Source organism: Nothoprocta perdicaria, unplaced genomic scaffold (assembly GCF_003342845.1).
Source record: "Nothoprocta perdicaria isolate Ctin4 unplaced genomic scaffold, notPer1 scaffold_70, whole genome shotgun sequence".
In the NCBI taxonomy this organism is placed as follows: domain Eukaryota; kingdom Metazoa; phylum Chordata; class Aves; order Tinamiformes; family Tinamidae; genus Nothoprocta; species Nothoprocta perdicaria.
In genome coordinates, this window is record NW_020455977.1 from 1,072,120 (window position 1) to 1,099,097 (window position 26,978).

Sequence of the window (26,978 nt, forward strand, 5' to 3'; positions counted from 1 at the left end):
GAGCCGAGAGCCCTGCACGGAGCTTCACGGCCTCCACCAAGGCTGCACTGGCCTTCCCTGCATAAAGCTCCATTCTTGAAGGGTCAGTTGTTTGTATTAACGCCATCGCTGCCGAGGGACTACTTGGCATGGGTGGAAGCAAACTTGGAATGACATCAGCTCTCGCTCATGCTAAATTCAGTAACAAAAGTCCCCCTAGTTTCAGCTGGCCTGAATAAGGTCCATCAACAATTACTCACCTATGGCAGTTTCAAATTCCTCACAGGGCTGAAATATTAAGTTTTTTGGGGGTTTTTTGTCTTCTTGGGAGCAGATGAATATTACAGCTTCTGTGGAGGGAGCTGGAAGCTAATGGGGTCTTTCACTCCTAACCCCAGCCCTGACTCCTTGCCAGAAGGACATGCTGTTCTCGGTGAAAGCTGGCGAGGTTGAACCTGAGCTCACCGGCACCTTTTGCAACACCCTTTGAAAAGCCATAAATCCTCCTTGAGCAAAGTGTCACTTTTTTTTCTTTTAATATTTAGTACCTCTGRTTTAATCAGACTTTTATTCAGCCACCATGGAGCTCTAACAGGGACAGTACRTCTGGAAAGAGTCAGGGGCCATGGACACATTAGATGCTGTGTAGGCTTAGGGTGTAAAAGGCTTAGGGGGGGAACCTTCCCCTACCTTCTGCAGCTGGGAGCATCATCACTAAGCTATAGGCAAAACTCCCACTAACTGCGTGAGAAGTTAGAACAACTTGTAACATGGGGAAGTTGCTGAAGTTCCTGTGCCTGTAGAAACTTACACAGCCCTAGCTGGGCTGCTAACACAGCTCTTCAAAACCCAGCAATGTGAACACTTTCTTCAGAGGCTGCTCTTCACGGCACCCAGAACAGACAGAATCCACCCAAGGAGACCGTGCAACTATTTCCTACTTGGCTTGCTCAGACAAGCTAGTTGATACAAATGAAAAAAGGTCAAGAAAGGCTGGATTAAACCCTTGCACACAATATTTTTACTGCTGCATTTCCTTTTTTCTCCCTTCCACACCTCCCATGAAGGAAAGATTGATGAAAAAGGGCATATGGACTCTTGGGCATATGGACCAAGAGGGTCCATAAGGGCATATGGACTCTTGGGCATATGGACTCAAGCAAGCACTCATTGCCATTCTACTAATCTCTCTTACATCTTCTTTCTGCACTATTTCAGGCAGCCTAGAGATTCCTGGAAAGAACAGACACTGAAAGCATTTTCATTTATATTAGTGTTTGCCATAAATAGCTGGAAGGGTCTGCTTTCCTGAGGATCTCTTTAAACCTTGACCATCTGGTTTCCATCACATCATCATCACACCATCATCCTCAGAACAGCCAAACTCTGCTTCCAAAGAGCCGCTTCCTGTTCATTCTAGTACTGTTTTAAGTAACAGGTAAAACTCAGGTGGCCTCTGTGTCATCGTCATGATCAGCTAACACCCGATTTGATCTCAGATCATCAGTAAGGATGGGGGTGCCCAAGGGCTTCTCTCTGTATTAGTCAGGAAGGAGTCAAGCCCCTTAAATAACATAAACACATTCTTGTTTCTGGTTCTTCTGATCTCTGCTAGAACTGTTTTGTTTTCAGACTAGTTTTGTCTGCTCAGCAACCCCCTTAAATCCATCTCTGATGTCAAACATGGTACCAAGGGATGGGCAGCAGCTGATAAACCCAAATACAATAAGTAACAAACCCAAATGAAAGGAGATAGAGCAAGAAAATTACTTTTTATTGATTTTTCAAATATAAAACAAAAACTCTTGCATTTGTTTAACCAAAACAAATGATCTCCCCTTTGGTCAGCACCAACATCATCTTTTATGGTCATTTTATATCACTAGAGTGTTTTGTGTCTAATCACTGCATCTTATTAAAAATAATTCATTCATTGTTAAAAAGAATGAAACCAGTAAAATCTGTGACAAGATTCAATGTGTGTTTTCACTCTGAATTTCTTCCAGAGAACCCCCACAGACCACAGAAGCGCTGCCTGCTCCACAGGCTTTCACCCCTTTGTGAACTGAATTCATTATAAGGGTTGTAGCTTTTTGTACTTCTTACCCCTCCTATGGATCTTACTTTAAAAGGTTCAAGAATCCACTTCCCTGTGCACTCTGCTAGAAAGYCTGGTATACATTCAAAAGCACCTCGTTCTTTTTACGACTGCTGATATTAGAATAATCTTTAAATGCTGAGATTAAGATCCTAATTTGTTTCACTGTTTATAGAAAGACATCTGTACCAGTTCCACTCCTGGGAATGGCTTTAGTTTTGCTTAATGCATCGCGCTTTGCAGCACCACTCTCCATCTTCCATTACAGGTTAGAACGAGTCAGCCAGGGAAATTCCTAGAAGCAAAAAACAAAACAAAAAAGCAATCAAAGAAAATCAGACCCRAGAGTAGGAAAGTTGGGGTACAAGTCTGCATTAACTACCAGATGGAATGTGCAGGAAATGAAAGACTGCTCATAAAAATGTTCTTTGTCTTATTTAGTCTGTCAGGAAAAGAACGACTGTCAGTTCTGATAACAGCAATTAAAGAGCCATGCATTAGTAGGAGCCAATAAAAAAAAAAAAAAAAGGAAAAAAAGAACACGTGGTGTAGTGCAAACGCCCCAGCTTCCTGATCTCCCCATCTCTGTGGGGAACTTTTCGCCTTAGAACCATCCCTGACTTGTCAGTAGCTTCACTGATGCTCCATGAGGATTTATCAGGCTCACCTACAGGAAGCTTGCGGAAAAAGACAGGAAAGCAGCCACACACCTGCTTCTTCCTCTGGGAGCGCGGATCGATCATGACGTTTATAAGGGCAGGCGCGCGCCTGTCCGCCACGCTGGCCCTCAGCGCGCTCCGCAGCTCCTCCGGCGTCGTGACGAAGTGCCCTYGCCCTCCAAAGGCGGACATCACTCGCTCGTAGTGCGAGTTTGGCAGCAGAGAAACAGGGGGAGCGCTGTACCAAATGGAGAACTCTGATTAATGGCACTGAAGAGCTGCCAGCATCACCCTTTCCAATTATTTCAGCACTGATTTTAAAGCAGGAGATGATTCTTGTGCTGGCCTGATGAAGTCTTCTGGGCTGGGAGAGCTTTGTTTCCTATGCAGCTCACACTATGTTTGCAGCATTACTGATTTGCAGCATTACTGACTTCCATGTTCCAGACACCCTCTTGAGCAGGCCTTTAACTGAGCTCTCTTCACACAGAGATGAAGCAGAAGCCCATTATAAAGCCACGATATAAACTTAAAATGTCAGGTGGTTTTTGAGGTTATCACAATTCTGGACTGTTGCTCACTGTGTACACTGAACTACGGGGCTTGTTGTGCCCCAGGGACCTGAAACGACTCATCAAGTCATCTCTGTGCTACACTGTTGTATAAACAGTAACCTGTAAATAGGGCTGTTGCTTTTGCTTTGCACTACTTATTTAGATTAACTTAGAATTAAATTCACTTTGAGACAAATTTTAATCTGGATCAGGAACCAGTATCTAGACTGATCAATTTGGTTACTTTTTCCTTAACAAGACACACTTTGAAGACACTCACCATGTAGCAGGATCTCCAGACTTTAACATCTCACTCCAGGTATCTGCATCCAAACCAGTGTAAATCCCATTGTTGTTCACTACAATAATCAGGATTGGTAAATTGTATCTTAAAAAAAAAAATTAAAAAAAAAAAAAAATTGCACCTTCCTGCAAGGAGTTCAAGTGTTACTTCTTATTAATAAAAAAATACATTATGCCAGAAGAGTAGGTAGAGAAGATTCACAGAACGGCTGAAATGGGAAGGGACCTTTAGAGACAACCTGATACAGACTCCCTGCTCAAGCAGTGTCATCGGGCACAGGCTTCCCAGGGCCATGTCTGATGGCTTTGGATTGTCTGTGAGGAAGGGGACTCCACAACCTCTCTGGGTACCCTGCTCTGGTGCTCAGTCACCCCCAAGGCAGAGGGTTTTCCTTAGCCTCAGGTGGAACTTGCTTGGTTTCAGTCTATGACCACTGCCTCTGTGCTGTGTCACCTCAGCTTTCTCTTCCATAGGCTGGACAGTCCCAGCTCTCCCAGCTTTTTCTCATATGGAGAAGTTCCTGTCCCCTTTGCTCTATTTCCTGGTCTTTGGGTTGGACTATCCTGGAGCTTGGAGGAAATAAGCCTTGAATATCAACCCAGGCACATGTAAATGGCTATGACTATGTGAAAAATGACTATGTGGATGCTCTGGTTTGTTTTCCATGAGTTCAGGAATAACTAGAAGGCTAAGGAGGAAGGGTAACTTGATTATGGCAATACACAAAGAGGATTTTCTTGGAAAAAAAGCAGCTACCTGCAAATAGTTTCCAATTCCATGCCAGAAAATCCAAAAGCACTGTCACCCTCTATGCAGACCACTCGTTTTTCAGGTGTTCTGTCTTTAGCCACCACTGCAGCAGCTATAGCAAAACCCAGTCCGACTCCCATCGTACCAAATGTACCTGCATCAAGTCTGGAGGAGAAACCACAGAATCACCATCCCTTTAAGCACAGAAATTCGTACAATTCAGTTAATCCACGATTACTCCTCTGGAAGAATTTATCATATACAAATATTGTTTCACAGAAAATTAAAGAGTACTAAATATGAATATTATTACAGTTTTTGCTACTTACCTGTAAAGGCTGCTTTTTCAGTCAAACATTAGATTAATATTGCAAATGTTTTAACTGATGCACATACTTGAACTCAAAATAAAGTAGCTATTAGCAGGAACTCTTATACACTACTAGTATTACAATAAAGAAGCATTCTTGTGTGCTTTTAGCTTCCAAAGTAGCAATATTTCAACCACATTCAACCACATTCAATTACTGTAGAGATAGGCAGACTACATGAAATCTTTCTGTATTTAATTCTCTGAAAATTTAACTAGAAGTCTCAAAGCCATCAGCTAAATTATACTATTCAAACTCTAGTCTTCTGTTCAACTTTTGAAAATCAAATTGCAAGATGTAATTAAGTTAGATCTTCTCAGTCAGAAGCACATAATGGATACAAAAGTATATGAAGAACAAAATTATTCTAGGGTTAACTTTTCAAATTTGCTTTCACAGATACACAATGCTATCTGAAGAGACAGTCATTAATATCACTGTGTCCTTATCTAAGAAAGGAGCAAACTCTTCCCTAAACTTCTCTGAAAGTATGGTTTATTCTTTCTTCACACACACAAAAAGTTTATTTATGACAATAYTGCTTTCATTACAAGACTCTAAGATTTATCATCAGATCAGAAGTTTCACCTCAGCAGAAAGAACTCACATTTTCCCCCCTTGCTCAAGGGCCAGCACTTGAGTCCCACTCTCAATCATTCTGTGTGGCCTAGCTTTCAGAAGGTAGCACACCAGCACTTCCAAATTGGGGTGCCTACGTTTCAAGCAAGTTTACCTGAAAGTCTCAATACAAAATCTAGTTTTCAAAAGTAGCTGATTCATCTCGAGTTCTCCTCATATAAAGGGCTACAATATCAAAGATTTTACTTCACGACAGCACTACATACATATACACACACATGTAACATACAAACATATATACATATATACTTAGATGTATTTACTATTCACTTTGAGCACAGACAAAAAGAACCACATTAGGGAATTCAGTATGATAGGACACTATGATAGGACAGCACACTAGCAGAGAGGGTACCCTGACTTTCATAGAGGGAGGGCTTAAGGGCCAACAACATATTGAACAATTATTTAAAATCCCTTAAAACTACMAATCACCTCCAGTACTTCTTGGCCATGTGAAAAACCACTCTGTATAAGTCTAGCCCACTGGGTGAGCACGAGACAGCCCATCCCTCACCTTTGCCGGGGCTGGTGGTTGGGGAGCGCGGTGCGGCCGATGTCCATGGTGTTTGCCCCCTCGCTCACCAAAATGCAGTCCCTGGGTATCAGATCCCTGATGTGGCGGAAGACCGTGTAATAGTTCATAGGCAGTGAGTTCTGTAGTTCTAATTCCTTAAGAATAAGAGATATTCATAACTCCTAAGCACAAATGTACAAATTTACGTACAAATAATCCTACGGATATAAAAAAAGTCCTCCCCTAAATAAGGTTGAAAAAGATTGGCCTCCCATGCATTATTTTGATGTTTGAAGCCATCAAAGTCACCCTTACTGCACCTACATATTTTGAGGACACAAGGTATTTATCAGAGGCTTGCTCACATCAGCTATCAGCTCCCCCACCTTCCTTATTATCAACAGGAATTTCCTATTAACTCAGTTCACCCGAGATGGACATGAATCTAGAGACASTGGTTTGACTGTTAATAATTGTGAGTTGTCACTTATATGTTGGGAGGTAAATCAGAAAAGGTCATCTCTTTGAAAATACCTATTTTAGATCCTAGTCTTGCAACCAGGCATCTGAACTTGAAGAACATGAGTTACCTTGTTTGTAAAAATCAAGCATATACTCCCTGTGTGTAGGATTTTAGCCTTAACAGCTACTTGCTTTGAATACAGATTATATTACCACCAGCTTTGCTGAACACTTACATTGAAATCGGCACAACTACAGAAGAAAAAAACATATTCACATAATACATATTCTGGCTTCCACCAGACCACCTACCCACTGCTTATAAGCAATGCTCACAACACAGCAGCTCTAGATGTGGTCTGTTATTGGTTCTATGAACCCAATTCCAAAGCCCAGTGACCTCCACACTGTATGTATTTTGACAAAACACATAGTTTTCTATATGAAAATGGCAAGAATTTCAAAGTGTGAGTGACATGAAAGTCCTAAAGAGGAGTTTGGGCACAGATCAGTCCTAAGGCTGACTAAACATTAGTACTGCTAAGGAAAGAAAGCTCCTCTTGTTTCTTTAATAAAACACTACCTTTGACTTTTCTTCATTGCTCATTATTTTCTCTCTTAGCTTCTTCCACCACTGTGAACTGGATGGATACTTCCATCGTCTTTTGCTGAATTCTTCTAAAAGCTAGAAAACATTAAAATATTGCATGCTTCTTTCAACATATCCAAGACTATCAAAAGCACCAAGAATAACACTATCAAGGAAGATCCCAGTCCAATTACAGTAACACAGAACAGAACCTTTAACATTTAATCTGGGACTAGACTGGATGCACAGCATGATTATGTTGCTTGAGAAATGTCTTTCCTTTAAGGTTTTTTTTTTTTTTTTTTTTTTTTTAAATCAAAAATTGGTGACTTCTTTTATATAAGTCAAAGAAACCAAAGTCAAACAAGAGGACACTTGATATTACCTGCTTAGTCACGGTGTTTATGTCACCTAATAAACTTGCAGCTGGCCTCACATTATTCCCCAGTTCTTCTGCACAAATATCAATCTATATTAAAAAAAAACCAACAAAAAAACACAATTAATTCAAAGATATTAAGGATTTTTTTTTCCAGTTCAAGTAGTTACAAAGACAAACATTTTCTAACAATTTGTAAAGCTGTAAAATAACTTTCTATTTCTAACTGAAGTGCCGTCAAGAAAAGCTTTTTAAGGTAAAAAGTTTTTTTATTTAAAAATAAGTATATATCTAATATTAATGAAACTTAATACATATCCTAGTAACTGACAGCTTCCTTCACGCTGTTACACACCATGTAGAGCTTTAGTAGAACAGGAACAAAAGTGGTGAGTTTTAGTGACACTTGTATGAGAACTAGAAGCCTCTATCTGGGGATACTCAGAGTCTTTGCACAACAGTAATTCTGTCGTTCAAAAAGGTTTGTGAATGTTGCTTAATAGTAACAATGTGGCTTGTAAGAACAAAACCAGAAAGTAAATGGTGACCACAGGGGGAACTTTCCAATTTTCCTTACCCTTGAGACCACTAAGGTTAGGTGAAATACTGATTTATCACGGTATCTCACAGACTGTGAACTGAGTTAGTATTTTAACACTAACCTATGACAGATAATTGGCATTAAACTATAGAAACTCTAGTTTGAAAAACTGTATTATTCTTCTGGAATATATGTGGAAACTTGGAAGCTGTGACTAAGTTCACTGAAAGCAGACTGGTCAGTACAGTGAATAAACTGCTGCTCCTGCATCATAAGCTCTGAAGGCAGAATTTTAAGGACAATCAGTTTAACAGTTTGTCCTTCTAAGATCTGGCAGATTGCCAAATGCACCAATTAGTTAAATAGCCTTTCTTCTTCCCTTCCCATTAATATTCCTGAGAGATAGTGCTTTCTGAATGAATGACTGGCTCGGGATCTGAAGGTAGTTTTATTTCAAGAAGCCCAGCTCAGCAAGCAGTACAACCGGCTCTCACAACATCAAGAAAATTTGATCAACAAACTCCATATATCACAAATCTAATGCTGCTTTAGTTAACTACACAGAATGTCTGTCCTTCTCATTATAGCAGTGCTATGCCCTTGATAGCTACAACAATTCTGTAAATATTTCAGAAAACGCAAAGGAAAACACAGGAAAAAAACTCATAATAACTTCCTCAGAATTACTGTACTATATGCATTGTATTGCACTGTCCAACATACATAGCTTCTCCTGAAGTTGATGGCATATATAACTTCTCCTGAAGTTGATTACTAAAATACATAACAATAATTACTCTGGACAATGCTATAACACAGAGGATTTCCTGCACTGGACAGTGGTTTTCCTGCTTACCTGAATAACTTTTACGTCTTGCCGAAACCTTGGTGGAAGGCCAAAGTGCAAAATCCAGTTCAACCTGGCACCAAGTAATATGATTACATCAGCATGCTGTAATGCCCTAATCAAAGGAAATGCAAGAATCAGGTGAGGAGAAAATATTGTTAAATTAGTAGTTTTCAAAACTACAAGTAATCCTAGTTGACACAGCAAACCTAACAAAAACATGCAAGTAATTCTCTCCCCCTCTGAGCTGTTTGCCTAGCTCCAAGAATGCAAATGATTTCTTTCAAATCAGTCATTCATCAAGGCCATTACTGAATTTTGGAAATTAAGGAAAGAATTTATTACTCTTTTACCAATGTGCTTTTACCAATGTCCTTTTACCAAGGACTCATTACACTAGAGGTGTTATAAAGGTAATGAGGTCAATAGGCAATAGTGCTAAAACTAAAGATTGCCTTGGAGATCTCAGTTTAGCTCTTGTTAATTTGCCTTTCTGCTGTGTCTACAATATYTGGTATATTCTTTCATTCTTCATTTCTTCTAAACACCATGTTAACAAAAATAAAGCTATAACGCTCAATTGTGATCAAATGTTTTAACCTCAAAGGATACAAATGTCCCCCTGCAAGGCGACTTCATGCCTGCTCATACCTAAGGAGGTCCTTGGAGTTCATTTAYATCAATTTCCACACAGCCAGAACCAACCAGCTCTTATAAACATGTCTTGTCTAGTGCACCAAGCTGAATATGTAAGCTGTTCACCAGTTTCACTTTATGTTACAAAACACAAACGTTGTCCACAAAGGTTGTGTTTCGTAACACGATGGATCACAATGTYGATCCAGTTACCTGCCACAGGCCTCTTATTTATAGAAATTAGCACTCAGACAAAACATCTTCCTGACCCGTATTCTAAGCCAYGTCAGAAGTAATCTACCAATGTTTGTCACATCTTTCCACACAACATCTTCAGGGCTCTAAAATAAGGGGTAAAATGTAGCTGAAAAGACTTTGATGTTCATGTTTTGTCTTCCCTGGTATTGGCAAAACACCACAATCCCTAGTTATTTCCCAGATGGTAGGATTAGAAGCCTCGCTTCCTATTTACGTGGATCTTGCTGCAGCCACGCAGTTGGGATGGTTATCAGGCACCACTCCTTTCCCCATAGGTGTGGGCAAGAAAGGCAGCCCACAAAGGTCCACCAGCTTTCGGATGTTGTTCTCAGCACGTGAATAAGCAGCACCTGAGGGAAGAAAAAGAGTCTACTTAATACCAACACAAACTATGATCTTCCTGTAGTTCATTTTTCCACACACAGTTAAATATCTGACTAACGTCAGTACGTGGACAGTCTCAGTGACCTTAAACACYCATATTTGAAGATACAGGTGTGGCTAAAAGCATTACTGGACTAAGGTCTAAAACAAGAGAAAAACATGATCCCAGAAATGTACTGCACTTACCTAAAATTTCAATTAGTGATTACATTACTGGCAGAGAGACAGCACTACTTCCTGTTACAAAGCCTGCCTGCCATCCTTCATTCTGCAGAACTCAAAATATAACCAAACATGAAGYATTGGAGTTCAACTCTCCCATTTTTTTGATGAAAGGCATTTCAAAACTTCAGTCGAAAATATCTAGCCACTTCTAAGAGGCAGAGCAGGGAGAAAATACACAGTTTTGTTYATCTTAAGTGACAGATTTTTTTTGGTGAAGTTTTGTGTTCTGGAGCAGAGACTTTCCTACTAAAAGGCATCATGTGTTTTTTTTGTTTGTTTGTTTGTTTGTTTTTTGTTTGCCCTGTCCATGACATTTTATTACATGCTCCATGACAATCTGCCCAGACAGGTCTAATTATGAGTCTTCACTGAAGAAAAAAGTTTCAGAGAAGAGCTGGTGAAGATAATTTTTCTTTCTACTTATTCACAGTCAGGTCTTCAGAAAAATGGCCTGACTGTAGTTTATTTTAATTCTGTTAGTAATGAACCTAGTTGCAACAGAAAAGGTGTAGTAACTGCCATTCCTCCAGAAGGGAAAATAAATATTAAAAAAAAAATTAAAAAGGAAAAAAAGAAGTGCACCACAGAGAAACCTTCATCTCTAGGGACACCTCCACTGACAGGATGCAATTTCACGTTTGTAACAGCATCAATATCCGCTGTGTGGTTTCATGTCCACCCCTCATTAGTAGTTTGGCACTTTTAGTAAGTCCATATGATAAAGTAACATTTGATTAGATTCCTGCTTTAAATACTGGACAGCATTAGATAGATGTAAGAGAGAAGCATTTCCATATTTTGGAGGACTTTGGAGTTTTGGATGTGATCTGTGTGAACCAGCTCTACACATAAGATAATGGCTACCTAATTTTTTCTATTTGATTTCCATTTGACACTTGATCAACAAATTTTTCTCTTTGTTTACACAGACTGTTTTTATTCGCTTGCATAAATGTTGCTTTTCTGCAAGCAGGAGACTTAACCTCAAGCCTCAAAGAAACTTTTATATAGAAAGTGAAAAGGAAACAGGCAATGCTTATGGGGAAAGGAATCACTCTGGCCACTGTCCTTGTCCCACCTCTGGACAGTTCCAAGCTGCATCAAGGCAAGTTACCTTTGCCGATGACCAAGAGAGGCTGCTCAGCCTGAGCAAGGACAGACGCTGCTTCGGACACTGCGGACTGCTCGGCCATGCTGAGGGGAGGAGGCAGGCAGCATCCCACGTACCTGCAGTGAAAGAAAAGAATACAGTGAAAGAAAAGTCAGAACTTTAACTTTTTTTATACAACAAATTGAAAAATAATGGATATAACCTGCACGTACTTGACAGAGCTCTTATTCACCTGAAGATTTACAAAATCCCCAGGTATGTCAATGTAGCAGGAACCTGGACGACCATATATGCTGGTCCTCACGGCCTAGAAAATAAATAAGCACAACTTTAAAAATCATTTGGAAAGATTTTAGGAAAATGTTCATACTTAAAAGACAACAAAGAAGTTCCTTTGGTAGCTGGTAAACGAACACATTGATTGATTTTGCTAATGCACCACCAGGAAAGCTCCCATGGATTGATTTATACCAATATATTTAAGCTTTGATAGCCATTTACATTTCCCCTCCCTGCCTGTTGAAGCATTCCAGTGGATGCACAGTATTAGACTAAATACTCAGCATCTACTTCTGACCTCCCAYAAAACAACTCACAGGAAAAGCCTTGCTGCCTGTTAAAGAGATTTGCTCAATCAGCTATCACCTAAYCAGTTTGCAAGATCAACAGCTATTTGGAATCACCCCCAAAATACACATACACAAAAAGAAGACTACTACTTGGTGTTTTCTTGTTTATTATTTTTCTTACCTTTTCAATAACAGCAGGAATAACTTCTAGGCTGCTTGGACGGACAGTTAATTTGTTGTACAGCCTACCAGCTTCAACCTAAAATGAATAAAATGCATATAGCCACTTTATTGATTTAGTAAGCTTTTTTGCTCATTTCTCACTTCAGCATGAATGAGACACTGACATACAAAAAGCAAGCAAAAYTGCAGTTCCTCAGCTGGTAGAAACTGTCAAAGATGTACTCAATGGAATGAATTATTAAGTTTTCTTTCTTTCTTTATTAAAACAAAACAKAGTGCTTATTTTCTTGAGAAATTTATTTTGCCTTTTTTTCTACTTCAAAACAGACAGGCAATATCAGTTTAAAACAGCTGAGAATCTAGAACAAAGTATGAATTCTAGCATGACCACACAGACACATTTCAAATAAATCAGGTGCCTGACATAGGTTCAATATTACACCAGTAGAGGCAGCCAATCAACAGCACTGTAAGAACTAGTGTGGACACTTTTTCCTAAGAACAGACACACCACTGATTATTTACCTGAAACCTTTCTGAAGAAAGTTATTTCTGTGTACCTGTGGGAATTCTTGGAAAGCTCCCATGGTTTCCTGATTCCTGTCAGAAGAGCCTCCAATAACAAGCAAAGGCCTAGAAAAGCACAAAAAAAAGCGTGGCGTGAGAGAAGTGACAAGAGCTGCCAGGATTCCATTGATCTAAAAAGGTCTAAGATACYTGTTTAAGAGACAAGACCAAGTACACAATATTAGAACCAGGAAACAGGAGAAAACCAATCTATTCAGACAGACTAGGCTGTCTTTATATACAAACTGGAACTTGGCACAAATTAGACCAGTTTTGGACAGCAGCTCTCCCTGCATTCAATTTTTGCAGAAAACATCAAGACCAAAGAGATGAGCAGCAACTTAACATGCTTACAAATCATCCTGTTTGTAMACTGGTTTATATCCTTACATACACAGTGTTGGCTTACTACACAGGCTATGTATTCCTTCGGCATATGTTCTTATTATCAGTTATACAAAACATATTAAATTATTCTCCTACAGAGAATGAAAATCAGTTTCTCATTTGTTTTGCAGGTCAAATTCAAATGTCATCAACTAATAAGTGTTCCATCAGTAAGAGAAAGTTGGCTTATTTATACACAGAAGCTGTCCAAGCTCTTAAAGCAAYTTCTCCCAACACACCACTTTTTCTTTGACTATATTTGACATATTACTACACAATGTTATGCCGAAACATTTAGAGTGTACTAAAAACATAATTCTTGASAATATCTGGATATAAAACCAAGCTTTATAATCAGATCACTTTTCTGCCACAATCTGAAATCTCGATTTTAACCCTTTGACATACTGAAATTAGAACTTTAGTCTGTCTCATATTGTCAAATCTTCTGCCAAAGTAGGTAAGTCATTCCTTCACCTTTTGCCTAGAGTACAGGTTTATATGAGATAAAGTCAGGTAAACAAAGCTTATCTTAGATAAAAAGCAGTTTGTGGTGAAAGGGAAATGCCCCCTGCAAATCAAAAACCAAGTACTAGGAATGCTTATTCCTTATAGCCAAATGCATAACTGTTCAAAAGCAAAGTTTCTGCAAAATCTATTTTACCTGAAGTTATACAGCAAAAGCAAGACTTTAGCCAGCAACTTTTAAGAAGTCTGAACACCAAAAGTCTTTTCCCAAAAAGACAGAGACTTCATCTCTTAGAACTTCCATTATTAAACGCTCATYGGTGAGCGACTGCTAATGCTCCAAGTTAAATGTGCTTCATATTACCACATCTTCCACTTCCAGGCACTGCACACAAACAGCTTTTAGAGGCAGGCCAGCTAAAGTTGCTATGTGGCTCCGAAGCCTTGAGAGTGTAAATGCTGTCACTCTTCGTCACCGTTTATCTCAATGCCTAACTACTCCTCAAAACACCCGCGTGGGGAGCAAGMGCAGATTTCAACAATGCAGTTGTCAGTTTGCTCACATAAAAAGGAGGATACAGTAATTGAAAGGCATTGAAAGTAATTGAAAGTTGAAAGCTTTTAAAATTTAGATTAACTACCAGAACACTTCTAAGATCAATGAAGTATTACAGGCTGAGTAACATCTTCGTTTTAAATGTATGCATACAAGGAGTATTCTGATAATGCCCGACTGCGACTGCATATATTGTAAAATACATGCATAATCTGGCAAGAGAAAAAGAGTTTTATCCATAAGAATATAAAAGATTAAGTTAAATTACTTTTAGGGTACGCTCATTATTTTCTCATTACTTACTAAGAGAAAAAAAAATCCCATTTTAAATACTGCAGAGGCCAATATCTGCAACAAATAGCTTCAGACAACTATTAAACATTTAAAGAGAGAATGTAGTTACATTACCAGCAGTTCAGGTTTGCATTTGCCATCCCACCAAGGGCGTGTAAAAAACCTGGACCGGACACCACAAGACATACTCCTGGTCTAGCAACAAAAAGAGAGAAACAGAGAAACAAACAAACAAAGTGAGCATATGGAACACCACATGGATCACCAACAAAGAGATAATAATGCATCTTAACAAGCATGCATAGTAAATATGAAAGTATAAAACATAAAATTTTTATTCGTCCTGTCAAAGTGCATCAACTATAAGGAATGTGTATGAAAGACTAAAAGACAGGTAATCATAAAGGATATTTAGCTATATTAATCCTACTGAAAAACGAAGTGAGTAGTTGGAGACATCTATATGATGGGTGCTTTACAACACATGCAGACTCATTCTGTTCAGCCTTGTGATCACACAGCCCCTTCTTTCTTTTACCACTAACATTAAAATGGAATTGGGCAGGCTACCTGCATTTTCAGTTTTGCTTATTATTTTTTTTAATTCTTCTTTTGCACTATTGATCAATGAGGAAAGCTCACAAAGAAATACATCTGATTTGATGCAAGTTTTATTTGTTATAATTTAATTCACAGGCAGAGGCACTTCTTATCCCTGATGACAAGATGAAAGATATCTTTMCTGAATACTCCTTAGTAGTCTTACAGAATCTTTACACAGCATATCCGAAAAAAAATTAGTTACAGACGATTATACAAAGAAAAAAAAATCACAGAAAATTGTATTACTCAGTTGTAATACTAGAGGGCAGAATAAGAAAGGATCATTTGGATCATTTGGTCTGCATTTGTGAATAGACAGACACCAAATGTTTACTTTAAGAAAGGATTCATGAAATAACAGCGTGCGTCTATAAATGACAAGCCCCCYCAATGCTTACCAACAGGAAGAAGGGAGACTAAAGACACGTTCTCAGTCTCTGTGTTAATGAGAATTTGCTGAACAATAACCCTACATGATGAGATTAAGCAGGTTCACCAAGTTGCTACAAACTACGTTACCTTCAATTTTGTCCTGTCATACCAATGGTCTTAACACRCGACTCAGAAATTAAAAAGGAAAACACAGGTTGATGTTTCATGTATTTAAATACTGAAGTTGAGCTCCTATACTCATAACGACAGAAATAGTGGTAACTGTGGTGACAATTATTTTTAAATTTTTAAATTAATATTTCATTTTAATTGTCCTACACCTGCGCAAACACATATGCATACAAAAAGCAGCACCAAAACACAATAATGGTCCCAGTTTCCTGAAACATACCTGCCCGTCAAATATCCAACAGCAGAGGCTGCATAACAGGCCTGTTGAAAATAATACAAAGTTAATAATATAATTMTTATATAATCCTTTTCATGGTACATTATATACAACGTGCAACAACAATACAGAAGATAAGCAGACATTCCCCTGRTCATTAGAGCTTGTATTGAAGTAGAAGCACACTTCCCCATCCCATTTTAATGTGAGTTTTGTAAGGTTTATAGGAAAAAACCCTCAAGTTCTCCACAATTCAGGATCCAAGGTATTGCATCAAGCATATCATATCTGTGATTTAAAAATAACAAAACCAGACATGTCTGCCTCCCAAAAAGGGAGAAAAAGTGCAGGAAGTGAAGAATAACGCAAGATACTTATCTTCAATTGCTCTCTATCTTAACACAGAGGATGGGATTTATGTAGAAAGGCAACCAGCAGAAAACTGGCAGTTACAAAGTATGCAAGTGCATACTGGGAAGGCTCATTAAAAGACCTGAGACTGTCATTTATAACCTAAGTTGCTTCAGTACTTCTCATTTCATTTTTAACACACTTTGCTATAGCTACTTTGACATTTTTAAGAAAAAATGCATTTGAATAATTCTACATAACCTGTACTATCAGGTGATTTTACGCAAGATGTAATGATATAGCTTACAAACAGTGTGTTTCTGCACTATCATTGTTGTAACGGTCCTAAATATCTATGAATATAAATCAGCTGTCATAGAGTAAAAATATTTGTAAATGTTCACACAGAACATGAAAACAGCCATCAAATGGCTATCTAATTCTTCAATATCAGTGCCATTTTTCATCTCCATATCAGAAATTTATGAGAACTAAAAAGAGATTTTTCTGAACTGGATCTATATATATATATATTTTCAGTTCTATTATATTTCTAGTTTTGTTATAACCCCTTGTCTTTATTAAATTTTCACATTTGATAAATGATGGTATCTCAAGTTCAGTGCAACTAAGTCCAGAATCTGAAAGAATCACGGATATCCTTCTAGTAGTCAACAAATAACCCTGATGAAACAACAAATAACATTTTAAAAACTCAGTTATGAGAAAAAAAATGTAAAAATTCTTGAAATCATCCAGGAGAAGTTTACCAGCAGGAACAACTTCCTCCTGTGACACTGCTAGAACACGGCAGAGACAGCACTTCTAAGATCACTCAGCAATAACCTCTGAGCATCTTCTGAACTAAACATGTATCTCAGCAAAAAGGAAAGAACCAGGTTTGTATGCAAGAAAGGCCTAAAAATGGATGTAAGTACTATTAATTAGAGATACTGCTAATAGAGAACTGGMTGGATGGCAGAGCTCAGAGGGTGATAAATGGGGCTGAGTCCAGTTGGAGGCCTGTGGCCAGTGGTGTSCCTCAGGGGTCAGTGCTGGGCCCAGGGCTGTGCAATCTGCCCATCAATGACCTGGACGAGGGCACGGAGTGCACCCTGAGCAAGTTTGCAGATGACACCAAGCTGGATGGAGTGGCCGACACTTYAGAAGGCTGCGCTGCCATTCAGAGGGACCTGGACAGGCTGGAGAGCTGGGCAGAGAAGAACCTCCTGAGGGGAAGCGCAGGGTCCTGCACCCAGGCAGGAATAACCCCAGGCACCAGTACAGTTACAGTCCTGTTTGACATCAAGTTAACCATGAGGCAGCAGCRCCTTCGTGGCCAAGAAGGCCAACGGGCTCCTGGCTGCATCGGGAAGAGTGTTGCCAGCAGGTCAAGRKAGGAGATCCTGCCGCTCTGGTGAGGCCGCACCTGGAGTACTGGGGGTAGTTCTGGGCTCCCCAGTATAAGAGGGATGTGGAGCTTCTACGGATGGTCAAGTGTAGAGCAAAGATGACGATTAAGGGACTGGAAGACCTGTCTTGAGAGGAAAGACTAAGCAAGCTGGACCTTTAGTCTGGAGAAGAGAACTGATCAATATGTGTAAGTACCTGAGGGGTGAAYGTAGGGAGGATGGGGCCAAACCCCTCTCAGTGGAGGCCAATGACAGGACAAGGGGTACCGCTAAATCTAAAACAGCAAAAGGAAAGGATAACAGAAAAGAAAGGCATATACTTACAGCTTGTTCATTTCTCATTCCTATGTATTTTATTCCAAYGGCCTGGGCTGCAATTGCAATTTCAGTGATGGGAATGCCAACAATGCCAAACATGTATTCAATATTCTGAGAAGAAAATTGTTAAAATAAATTACAATCATTTCCAAAACATAACTTGAGTAGAGAGACATTGAACATRGTCATGCTAACTACACAAGCAATATAGAAGTTTTAACAACCTATATATTCACAGAAAAGCAAAGCCTCCATCTTTGCAGAGTTACATTTTCAGTAGAAAACCAGTGCCAGAGCAGAGCAAAGACTCCATGAGCCCTGCATGCACGTTACCCGTGTGAGCCCTACACCACCAGGCTGCGGTGGGAAGCTGTGATTGASGCTGGCAGCCCCCCAGGCCGGAGCTCTCTCAGCGCCCTGCCCAGCTCCCCACACTACACACTGAGCCCCCTTTTTACCCACTGCTCCTTTCTCACCAGGTCTCTGCTACTTCACCTTCTGCTTTCACAGCATCGCAGCACAGCCGAGATCKCAGGCTAGCTACTTCTGAAGACTGTAAATTTTGTGCCAAGCTTCTTACAGTTTCACCACGCAAAATAAAACATTCTAAGAAGCAAACCCAAGGTATGATACCTTGCCCGGGCATACGCTGATAAGTGTTAAGCTATTTTTTTGTCACTCTTTTTTAGGCTGGTGGGGTTTTTTTTTGGGGGGGGGAAAGGGGGTGTCAGACCTGCCCGATTTTTCGGACAACGCACAACTTGGAAGGGTGGCTTCGCTGTAAGAGACACCGCGCGCGTGACACCCGCCCCGGGAGGGCAAAGGTGCAGGCGCTCAAACGTTTCGCCAGGCTCCCAGCAAGGCGCTCGGAGGCCGCGGGACGAGGAGCAGCGGTGAGGCCAACGGGCGCCCCCGGAGCGTTAACGGCCGCTCCGCGGCGGCGGCGCCACCGGCGGCTCATTGGGCTGCGCGGCGGCACCTCCCCCTTTCGCRCGGGGCGCCCCCGCGGGGAGCGGCGCGGCGGCGCGGCGGGTGAGTGCGGCCTCCTCGCGGGCCAGGCCGCGGCGGAGCGCAGAACGCGGGCGCTGCGCTAGGAACGGCGCTCCCGGCGGCGGAAGGTACCCGCGGCCTCCCGCCGCGCTCCTACCTGAGCCTTGAGGGCCTCGGCCACGAGCTGGGCCCCGCTGACGGCCTCGCCGCCCGCCGAGGCCATGGCGGCCGCGCGCAGCCCCGAGCGGACAACGCGCTGCACCGGCGGCCGGGGCGGAGGGCCCGTGCGGCTGACGGGCAGCCCGCCTGGCCAATGAGGCGGCGCCGCGGGCGGGCCTAACCGCGGGGGCGTCCCGCCTCTGGCCTAGTGGGCAAGGGCCGCTGCGGGGGAAACGGGCGGCTTTCCATTGGCTAGAGCCCCAACCAATCAGAGGATGGGGGGTGGCTCCCCCCCACCTCCCGGAGCCGCCGCCAGGGGGCGCTGCGGGAGGGCGGGGCTCGGCGCGGCGGCCGTTGGAAGCAGCGGCCGTTGGGCGGTGGCAACGGTACCAACGGCTCCAACGGCTCCAACGGCCGCGGCGGCAGCCAGCGCCCGGCCTAGCTATTAGCTGCAGGTGTCTGACGCCTGCACCCGCGGGCGGGGAGGTGGGAACTGCTACTGGAGCTGTGTTGCTTCTCCAGATCCCAAGCGGAGAATCCCTCTCCTCAGCGCTCCGAGGTCGCGCCTCTTGCGGGAAAGGGCGGCCAGCAAAGGTAGCTCGCCTGCTGTGTGGTGCCTTGTGTCACCGTCCGTGCCCGCTCAAGCTCAACTGCTGATACCAGCAGCCTTGGGCTCTGCATAAGCCAGAAAACACACGTGTCTTCAGAGAGGAACCAGGTTTGAGGGTGGCTGCAGCTGGGCTGGTTGGGTGCAGTTGTGCTTGTACAGCGAAGCGTGGGAAGCTTGGGAAACCTGAAGAGTCTTTATGGAAGCTCTGTGTGTTTGGATGGCTTCTCTGGATACAAGCCAGGAAACTAGAGAAGGTTACATAATGCGTTACATGCAGAATAAACATTTTTTCAGAAATGGAAATGCAGAATACCAGTTTACACAGAGCTAGGGTTGTGCTGTTAAAAACCTCCATAAGAATTATGCAGTGAGGTAGTGTAATAAGATGTGACACAGCATTAAAAAAGGAGTTGACAGGAGAATTAGGAGAAAAAAAGACACTGTATTTTAGATGTGTAGATAGACAGCTGCATTATATATTCATTATATACATAAATTATATACAATGGTTTTGTCATCAAAATACAACACAGCCTGTTTACTTTCAGTAGCTTTCATAACTGCTAGAGGCTTCCCACCTCTTTTCTCCTTTCTGCTACTGCTTTATACGCTTAGCCTTTTGCATTGCAGAATTCTGGTGGGATTTCATTTGCAAAGCTAGAAGGCAGCGTAGGGCAAAACAGGACCTGCTGTCCTTGATGTGCCTGGCCACATCACCCCCTGTAATTCTTATTTCTCTCAGCMTGCAGAATAGCAAAGGTAGGTTATTGTGCATCGGGTCTCAAAAATATTTATATAAATTGAATGTGTTTAATACAACTGTTTACAGATGACAGTGCTTTATTCTGTTTTCAATAGTGTTTTAGGTAACTTGGACATATTAAAGCTCAACACAAATGAATATATACTTGAGCTGAGCAGCATTTAAGTTACACTTCGACCTTTTAAATGTGATATATTACTACATACATTACTTTTCACTGAGCAAACATTTGTTTTCTGCTSCAGTGGACAAAAAAGCCACTAAAATCCTCGTCTTTCTATTCAACCCAGGACTGTGTTGCTATCAAACCAGTGTTGCAAATAGCATTTGAAGCTCAGAGCAAACAAACTGAAGCAAACAAGTGGCTTAAACTAGGATATCACTTTCCAAAAGCTTTTTAAATGGATTTTCTCATGCTTCATTTTTTCCCATTGTTGATACTAAAGCCGTTGGCACTTAGACAAAAGTTAGGATAGGATTATTAGCTGCTTTTCATTCTGCAATTTAAGAAATGAGTTTTCCTGTTAACTTGCCATAGACATGCTCTTAGAGGTAGAAAACTACATTTATATATGGCACGAAAAAAAAGTTAAAAATAAGATGGAAGCTGAAAAAAACTCATGATATGAAACAAATTAGTTGGTACTTACTACATAACACAGAGTTGGAACAGACTGAATCCATAATCCATCAGGAGAGGCATTTCCATGGCGGAAAAAACAGATAATTTTTTTTTTTCTAGATAAATAGATAAAAAGGAGTATCCAGTATAACCCTTCTAGCAATTTGCTTTTTCAAGATCATTAAAATAAAATACATTGCTATTTGATAATACAGTGTCCCAGTAATTCAAGGAAATGTTAYTTCATAAATATACCCCTCTGCCTCCAAATGCAGAGAAACTGCATGACCTGGAGCTGCTTTTCCCAAAGATGGTTACATATATCATGCAATACATCTATAAATGAATAAGGCTAATTGTAAAGGGAAAATATATCACTGCAACTTTTATATATATATATATATATAACGTGTTATATATATATAACATGTGCACACATAGACAAACATACACTCAGAAATTATTTTTAAACAGGGCAGTTATTTAAAGCACAAAGAAGTTTTCAAAACAGCAACGTGTTTGCTCTAAAATTAAAGAAAAAACAGTTCAAACATCGCTGAGAATTTGCTACTGTCCACATATAATCTTAAACTGAAGGCATGCTGCGTTGTTCGAACAGTACCCATTTTGCGTGTTGCCTTTGGCTTCAGGTGTGCGGCGCGATGGAGCTGTGCTGGCAGCTGGCGCTCTGCCTGCTGGGCTGCGGCGCTGCCCGCGGCGGAGCGGCGCGCGACGGCCGCTACGTCGCCGCCGTCTACGAGCACGAGGCCGTCCTGAGCCCCAAGCCCGCCGCCCTCGTGGACCGAGCGGCTGCGCTGGCGCTGATGGCCGCAAACCTGGACGTCTATGAGCAGCAAGTGGCSGCGGCTGCAGGACAGGTACGCTGCAGCTGGGGAGCAGTAGTGCCCCGGGATAGAACAAGTGCGCTTGGAGGATAATTTTCCACATTTGTGTTCCCAGGCAACTAAAGCCAGATTTATATACATACATACATACATAGGGGCTGTTTTTTTCAGTCATTCTGACCTGCCCAAAGCTTTGACAAAAATCAGGCCAATTAGCAACTTGCCTAACTGGAGTTATTTGAAGTTTGGAATAGCAAGTTTAAAGTTATTTTGTATGGGGAAATGGATTTTCTATTTTGGTCTGAATATGTAGCTCCYTTTTGCTTTCTTAAATGGAATGCTTTTATTGAAAAAGCTGCCATACAGACAGCTGTCTCTGTGTCTGATTTTATTCCAGTGCTCTCAATGGAAATTCGTGACTGACTGTTTCTAAAACCTAAAGTAGTTAAGCACTTTGGAAACAAATGTTCCACCATTAACAGCTTTGTAGAAGGAAAGTTTTCCATTCCTTTCTCGATGGAATGGTCCTCTGTTTAAATATATTTTGAGGAGACAGACTGTTATTTCTGGTTGCTCACATGCATAGCTTCCCTCCCTTCTCTCCCCAGGAAAAAGCAAAGGCTGCTAGTCAGAGAAAACAGGCCAGTGTGTCAGAGAATTATRGACTCCTTAAGGTTGGAAGGGGCCTCTAGAGGTCATCTAGYCCCCCCTCCACAAGCAGGGGCACSTAGAACATGTGGCACAAGATTGTGTCCTCATGTAGATGAGAGCTGCCTTATTAGTTTCAAAAATCTTCTGTTTGGACAGAAGAATTATCAGACACAATAATACATCAGAATGTTATCAGAAATGATAACATTATTTTCATTTTAATGCAACTTGAAAACGTGGATATTTTTCGGAGTTTGGGTGACTGGGCCTCACAAACTGCATACATAACTATTTTTATGTAACACCACAATCAAGGTGTTGAATGCCCTCAAACTCCAGATGCTCTTTAGAAACCTACTGCAGTCTGAGTGGCTGATGCTATGTCTGATTTAAGAGGAATTCACCATATTTTTAGGAGGAGATATCCTTGAACTCTAGATAGAGCCAGTTGCTCCCATACTTAYGCTATTTCTGAAAACAGTGCTTCCTTGTATATATATAACAGTACCAACCAGATGTATTTCAAGCGAGGAAACCCTTTCTGACCAGAGCCTGCTCACAGAACTAAGTGCTATCGCACCTTTGACACCCTTCATCTGTAAACGGGATCGTTCTGGAGAGCTAAAACAAATTTTATCATGGCTATTCTTTAACTTGAATAATCACACTTTAACCTGAATGGTGGCATTCTTACGACACAGGATGATGGAGAATATTCCTGGTAAGAATTTGGATGAAGGCTGCTCTTACTTGCATGCTCTTARAATACAATACAGTTTATTTTTTATGCTAAAGGTATATCAGGTTAAATAAACTTTTTCTGATGCAGATGGCTRTACCTACTGCACTGTTAAAGGAGCAAAAGCTACATCCAAACAACATTCAGGTCAAAACATACTTGGGATATCCTTGATTGGGATAGGGTTATGATAGAATTTTGGGTTATCCCAGAAATTTACTGAAGGAGATTCCCTTTTCTTTTCTGTCATTGCTAGCATTCAGAGGGTTTGCTGTCCCCATAAAACATGCCTTTGTTTTACCTACAGGGGGCCCAGATCATTGTTTTTCCTGAGGACGGGATCCACGGCTTCAACTTCACCAGAAGATCTATTTATCCCTATTTAGACCTTTTTCTGCCTGCGCCCTCTGTGGAGTGGAACCCATGCACAGCGCCACATTTGTTCAATGACACAGAGGTAAACGGAGGAGTTCACTCCCATTTCATTCTTTACAGAGGAGGATTTTCCATACGTACCTGAAAGAACACGAGCTTTCTTACCTTCATGAGCTCTCTGGGCTTCTAAGCTCCCCCTAGCCCCAATCTTAGGTAATAGTAACACCTGTTCAATGAGATACATTGTTAGTAGTTTAGGGTGAATCGAAGAGGAAGATGCTATCTTACATAAAACAACGTTCAAAGTACATCTTCCTTTTTGATTCATTCCTGTTACTCAGTTTTAATGACTTCTTCCACTGGCAGAAGAGCATTCCAATTTCATGGTTGCATGTAAAATCACAATGAATCATAATTAATGTACAGATTTCTGCAGCTTGGAAAAAGCATCCCAGTACCACCATAGTTGAACTTTTAGTATTTCTTYTCTATAGGTAAGCAAAACCCATTGGTTTGTAGCTGAGCTTCTACAGAGATTTAACTGTTAACTTGCATCTGTTTTTTAATTTAGAGAAATACACGTAATTACAAGAACAAAACAATTGTAGGTACAAATGATTGCTACTTGAGATTTGCCTTTCTAAATCTGCACACACGGACAAGTTATGCCATCTTGTCAAAGGTTTCAGCTCACCTACCTTGTTTTTCAGCTCTCGCACCAATCAGGAGTTCCTAAAAATTCAAACCCTTAAAATACGGGATACATTTATTTATGTATCTTTCACTGGAGGTAAAACCCGGTGCTGCTTTGAAATTGGTCTCTGAAATGCGCATTTTGGTTTAGAAAGCTACTGGTTCCAATAGCTTTCACCACAAAACCACCAGTATATTTAAGCTTTACAAATGAGATGAAATGTGTTTCCTTTTCAGTTGAAAAAGTTGAAACTTTTTCAGTTGAAAAGTATTAAATATGTCCTGGTTGCTTAAGTAATAGTCCTCCACTTTCTGAAGTGTTTACATTTTCCCAAACTGTCCGTGCAGGTCCTTCAGCGGCTAAGCTGCATGGCCTTGAAAAACAAGATATTCCTAGTCGCAAACTTGGGAACTAAGCAGCCCTGCGAGCACGTGGATCCTCACTGCCCCTCGGACGGGAGGTACCAGTTCAACACCAACGTGGTGTTTGACGACGCCGGCACACTGGTGGCCACGTATCGCAAGCACAACTTGTACTTTGAGGACGCGTTCGATGCCCCTCCAGAGGCTGACTATGTGCTCTTCGATACCCMTTTTGCTGGCAAGTTTGGCGTCTTCACTTGCTTTGATATTCTTTTCTTCGAGCCTGCGGTGAACCTTGTCAGGCAGTACAAGGTGAAACAAGTTGTATATCCCACTGCCTGGATGAACCAGCTGCCGCTGCTCTCTGCTGTAGAATTCCAACAAGCTTTTGCCACCGCTTTCARCATCAACATTTTAGCAGCAAACATCCATCACCCAGCCCTGGGCATGACGGGCAGTGGCATCTACACCCCAGTCAAATCCTTCATCTACCACAACATGCAAAGCTCTGGTGGCAAACTCATAGTAGCAGAAATTCCTGTCATTACCCCAGATTACAAAACCAGTTTGGAGAGCAGCAAAATACTCGGAGGGAATTTACATCACTCATACTCAATGTTTACAAGCACCTCGATGGATGGTCAGGTTTGCTACAAGGAGGGACAAGAGGTCCCCTGCAGAGTATCACAAAGTGAGGGGTCATCGCCCTCATTTTATGCCGAAATGATGTATGACAATTTTACTTTTGTTCCTGTCCAGGAAGACAAGGGAGAGCTCCAGGTCTGTGCCAACACGCTCTGCTGTTACGTGCGTTACCAGCGAGCTGCTCCCACGCGGGAGCTGTACGCGCTGGGCGCCTTCGATGGGCTCCACACCGTGCACGGCACCTACTACGTCCAGGCCTGCGCGCTCGTCAAGTGCGGCGGGCCCCGCTTCAGCTCTTGCGGCCAGGAGGTCACGGAGGCCACTGCCGTGATGGATTTCCAGCTCTGGGCAAACATGAGCACTCCTTATGTCTTTCCTTTACTGCTCACCTCTGGCGTTACCTTGGACTTTGCTGACCACATGGGCTGGAAAAACGACCACTATTTCATAAGCAAAAACGGGACCTCCTCCGGCCTTCTGACAGCTGCTCTGTATGGACGATGGTACGAAAAGGACTAGCAGAGCTATTGGACTGATGCGGAAAACAGCCATGCAGGTTTTCAAGGAATATACCTTAATGTGTAACAGGTAACAGGTTTCTCATTTGAAGTGATAACCAAAGCACCTGGTCTGAAAGACTCGACCATGTGCTGCATCTTGGACACTTATGTCCTGGGGGAGCAACAGAACCGCCCTGCAAACATAAGAGCAGCTCACGTTCTGTAATAGGAAAATATTGTTTCTTACTTTAGCTKAATTTTCTTATTGTAATTTATAATCCTCTTGGCTTCCTGTAATCCTAATTAAGATAATCTTAAATCTAATCCGTGGCAACATTTGCTGATTCTAGTTCTGCTTTTATTATTGAATTTAGCTGTGAATTTCAAAGGGTGAAACCATGCTCTAATCACGCTGCATAAACATTGCAGCCAGTTGTTCCTTTCATGTTTGCTGATGACTGCTGAAGAATTACATTCCTCTTTTGTTACTCTAATGAGAAATACAGAAATTGTTGTAATAGGCTCTGCTAAATCCTATCATGTCTCAAACTGAATGAGGAAGAAAACAATTATAGTCTGAGTGGAAAACCATTATAAAATGAAGAAAAATGGAAGATTGAAAGTAACAGAAGTAACATGCAGCATGCATGAAGCAATACAGCATGCATATAGTGAGGTTCTCATTTCTGCCTACAGYACAGGGATTTTTTTTTCTTAGTGTCAAACTCGAGATTGACACCATTTACTGGCAAATCATCTGTAATTCCGTTCAAAATCTGTTTCTTGAGTATTTGGAGAAAAAATTTATTGTAAAAATCTGTGGAACAATTAGCGTGGAGGAAGAAAAAAAAATCAAATGAATCTGAAAGCCTGCACAGCCTTGAGATAATTTTGATCCTGCTGTGCAAGGCAYTGTGCTTTACAGAAGCTCAGCACTCAATATCTACAACTCTCCTATATAAGTATTTCAGTTTTCCCTATTTAAGGGAGAGGTCATCTCAAGGCCATTCTGGGTTTGAGACATCTCCCACGTTGTTTATAAACGCATTCAACGTGGCTGTGAGAAGCRCTTAATGGACGGTGGGATGGTTTGCAAGGTTTTACATGAACACTTGGTGCCAGATGGCAGGTTCCTGCTGTGAAGAGTAAAACACACCATTCTTTCCACAGCAAGAACTAGATTAAGTGCGGTAAAATGGGTATCACAACRTSCAAGTTTTATTGTAGTGAA

At 41.4% G+C, this 26,978-nt stretch overlaps 2 protein-coding genes across 2 annotated transcripts; one reads left to right on the forward strand and one right to left on the reverse strand.

Annotated features, from left to right (window-relative positions):
- Positions 1 to 1,806: 1,806 nt before the first annotated feature.
- On the reverse strand, positions 1,807 to 19,005 carry HACL1 (2-hydroxyacyl-CoA lyase 1). Its single transcript, XM_026050806.1, has 17 exons — positions 18,940 to 19,005; positions 17,799 to 17,903; positions 15,715 to 15,755; positions 14,442 to 14,522; positions 12,616 to 12,688; positions 12,054 to 12,131; positions 11,516 to 11,610; positions 11,307 to 11,419; positions 9,798 to 9,933; positions 8,699 to 8,804; positions 7,308 to 7,391; positions 6,917 to 7,018; positions 5,872 to 6,026; positions 4,351 to 4,509; positions 3,571 to 3,678; positions 2,788 to 2,974; positions 1,807 to 2,372 (listed from the first exon to the last, which is right to left on the reverse strand). The coding sequence occupies exons 1-17, from the start codon at positions 19,003 to 19,005 to the stop codon at positions 2,340 to 2,342; spliced, it is 1,722 nt and encodes a 573-aa protein (XP_025906591.1). The 3' UTR covers positions 1,807 to 2,339.
- A 1,244-nt stretch (positions 19,006 to 20,249) lies between these two features.
- Positions 20,250 to 26,362, forward strand: BTD (biotinidase). The gene is made up of 4 exons (XM_026050827.1): positions 20,250 to 20,310; positions 21,660 to 21,814; positions 23,479 to 23,628; positions 24,588 to 26,362. The coding sequence occupies exons 1-4, from the start codon at positions 20,250 to 20,252 to the stop codon at positions 25,764 to 25,766; spliced, it is 1,545 nt and encodes a 514-aa protein (XP_025906612.1). The 3' UTR covers positions 25,767 to 26,362.
- Positions 26,363 to 26,978: the final 616 nt, after the last annotated feature.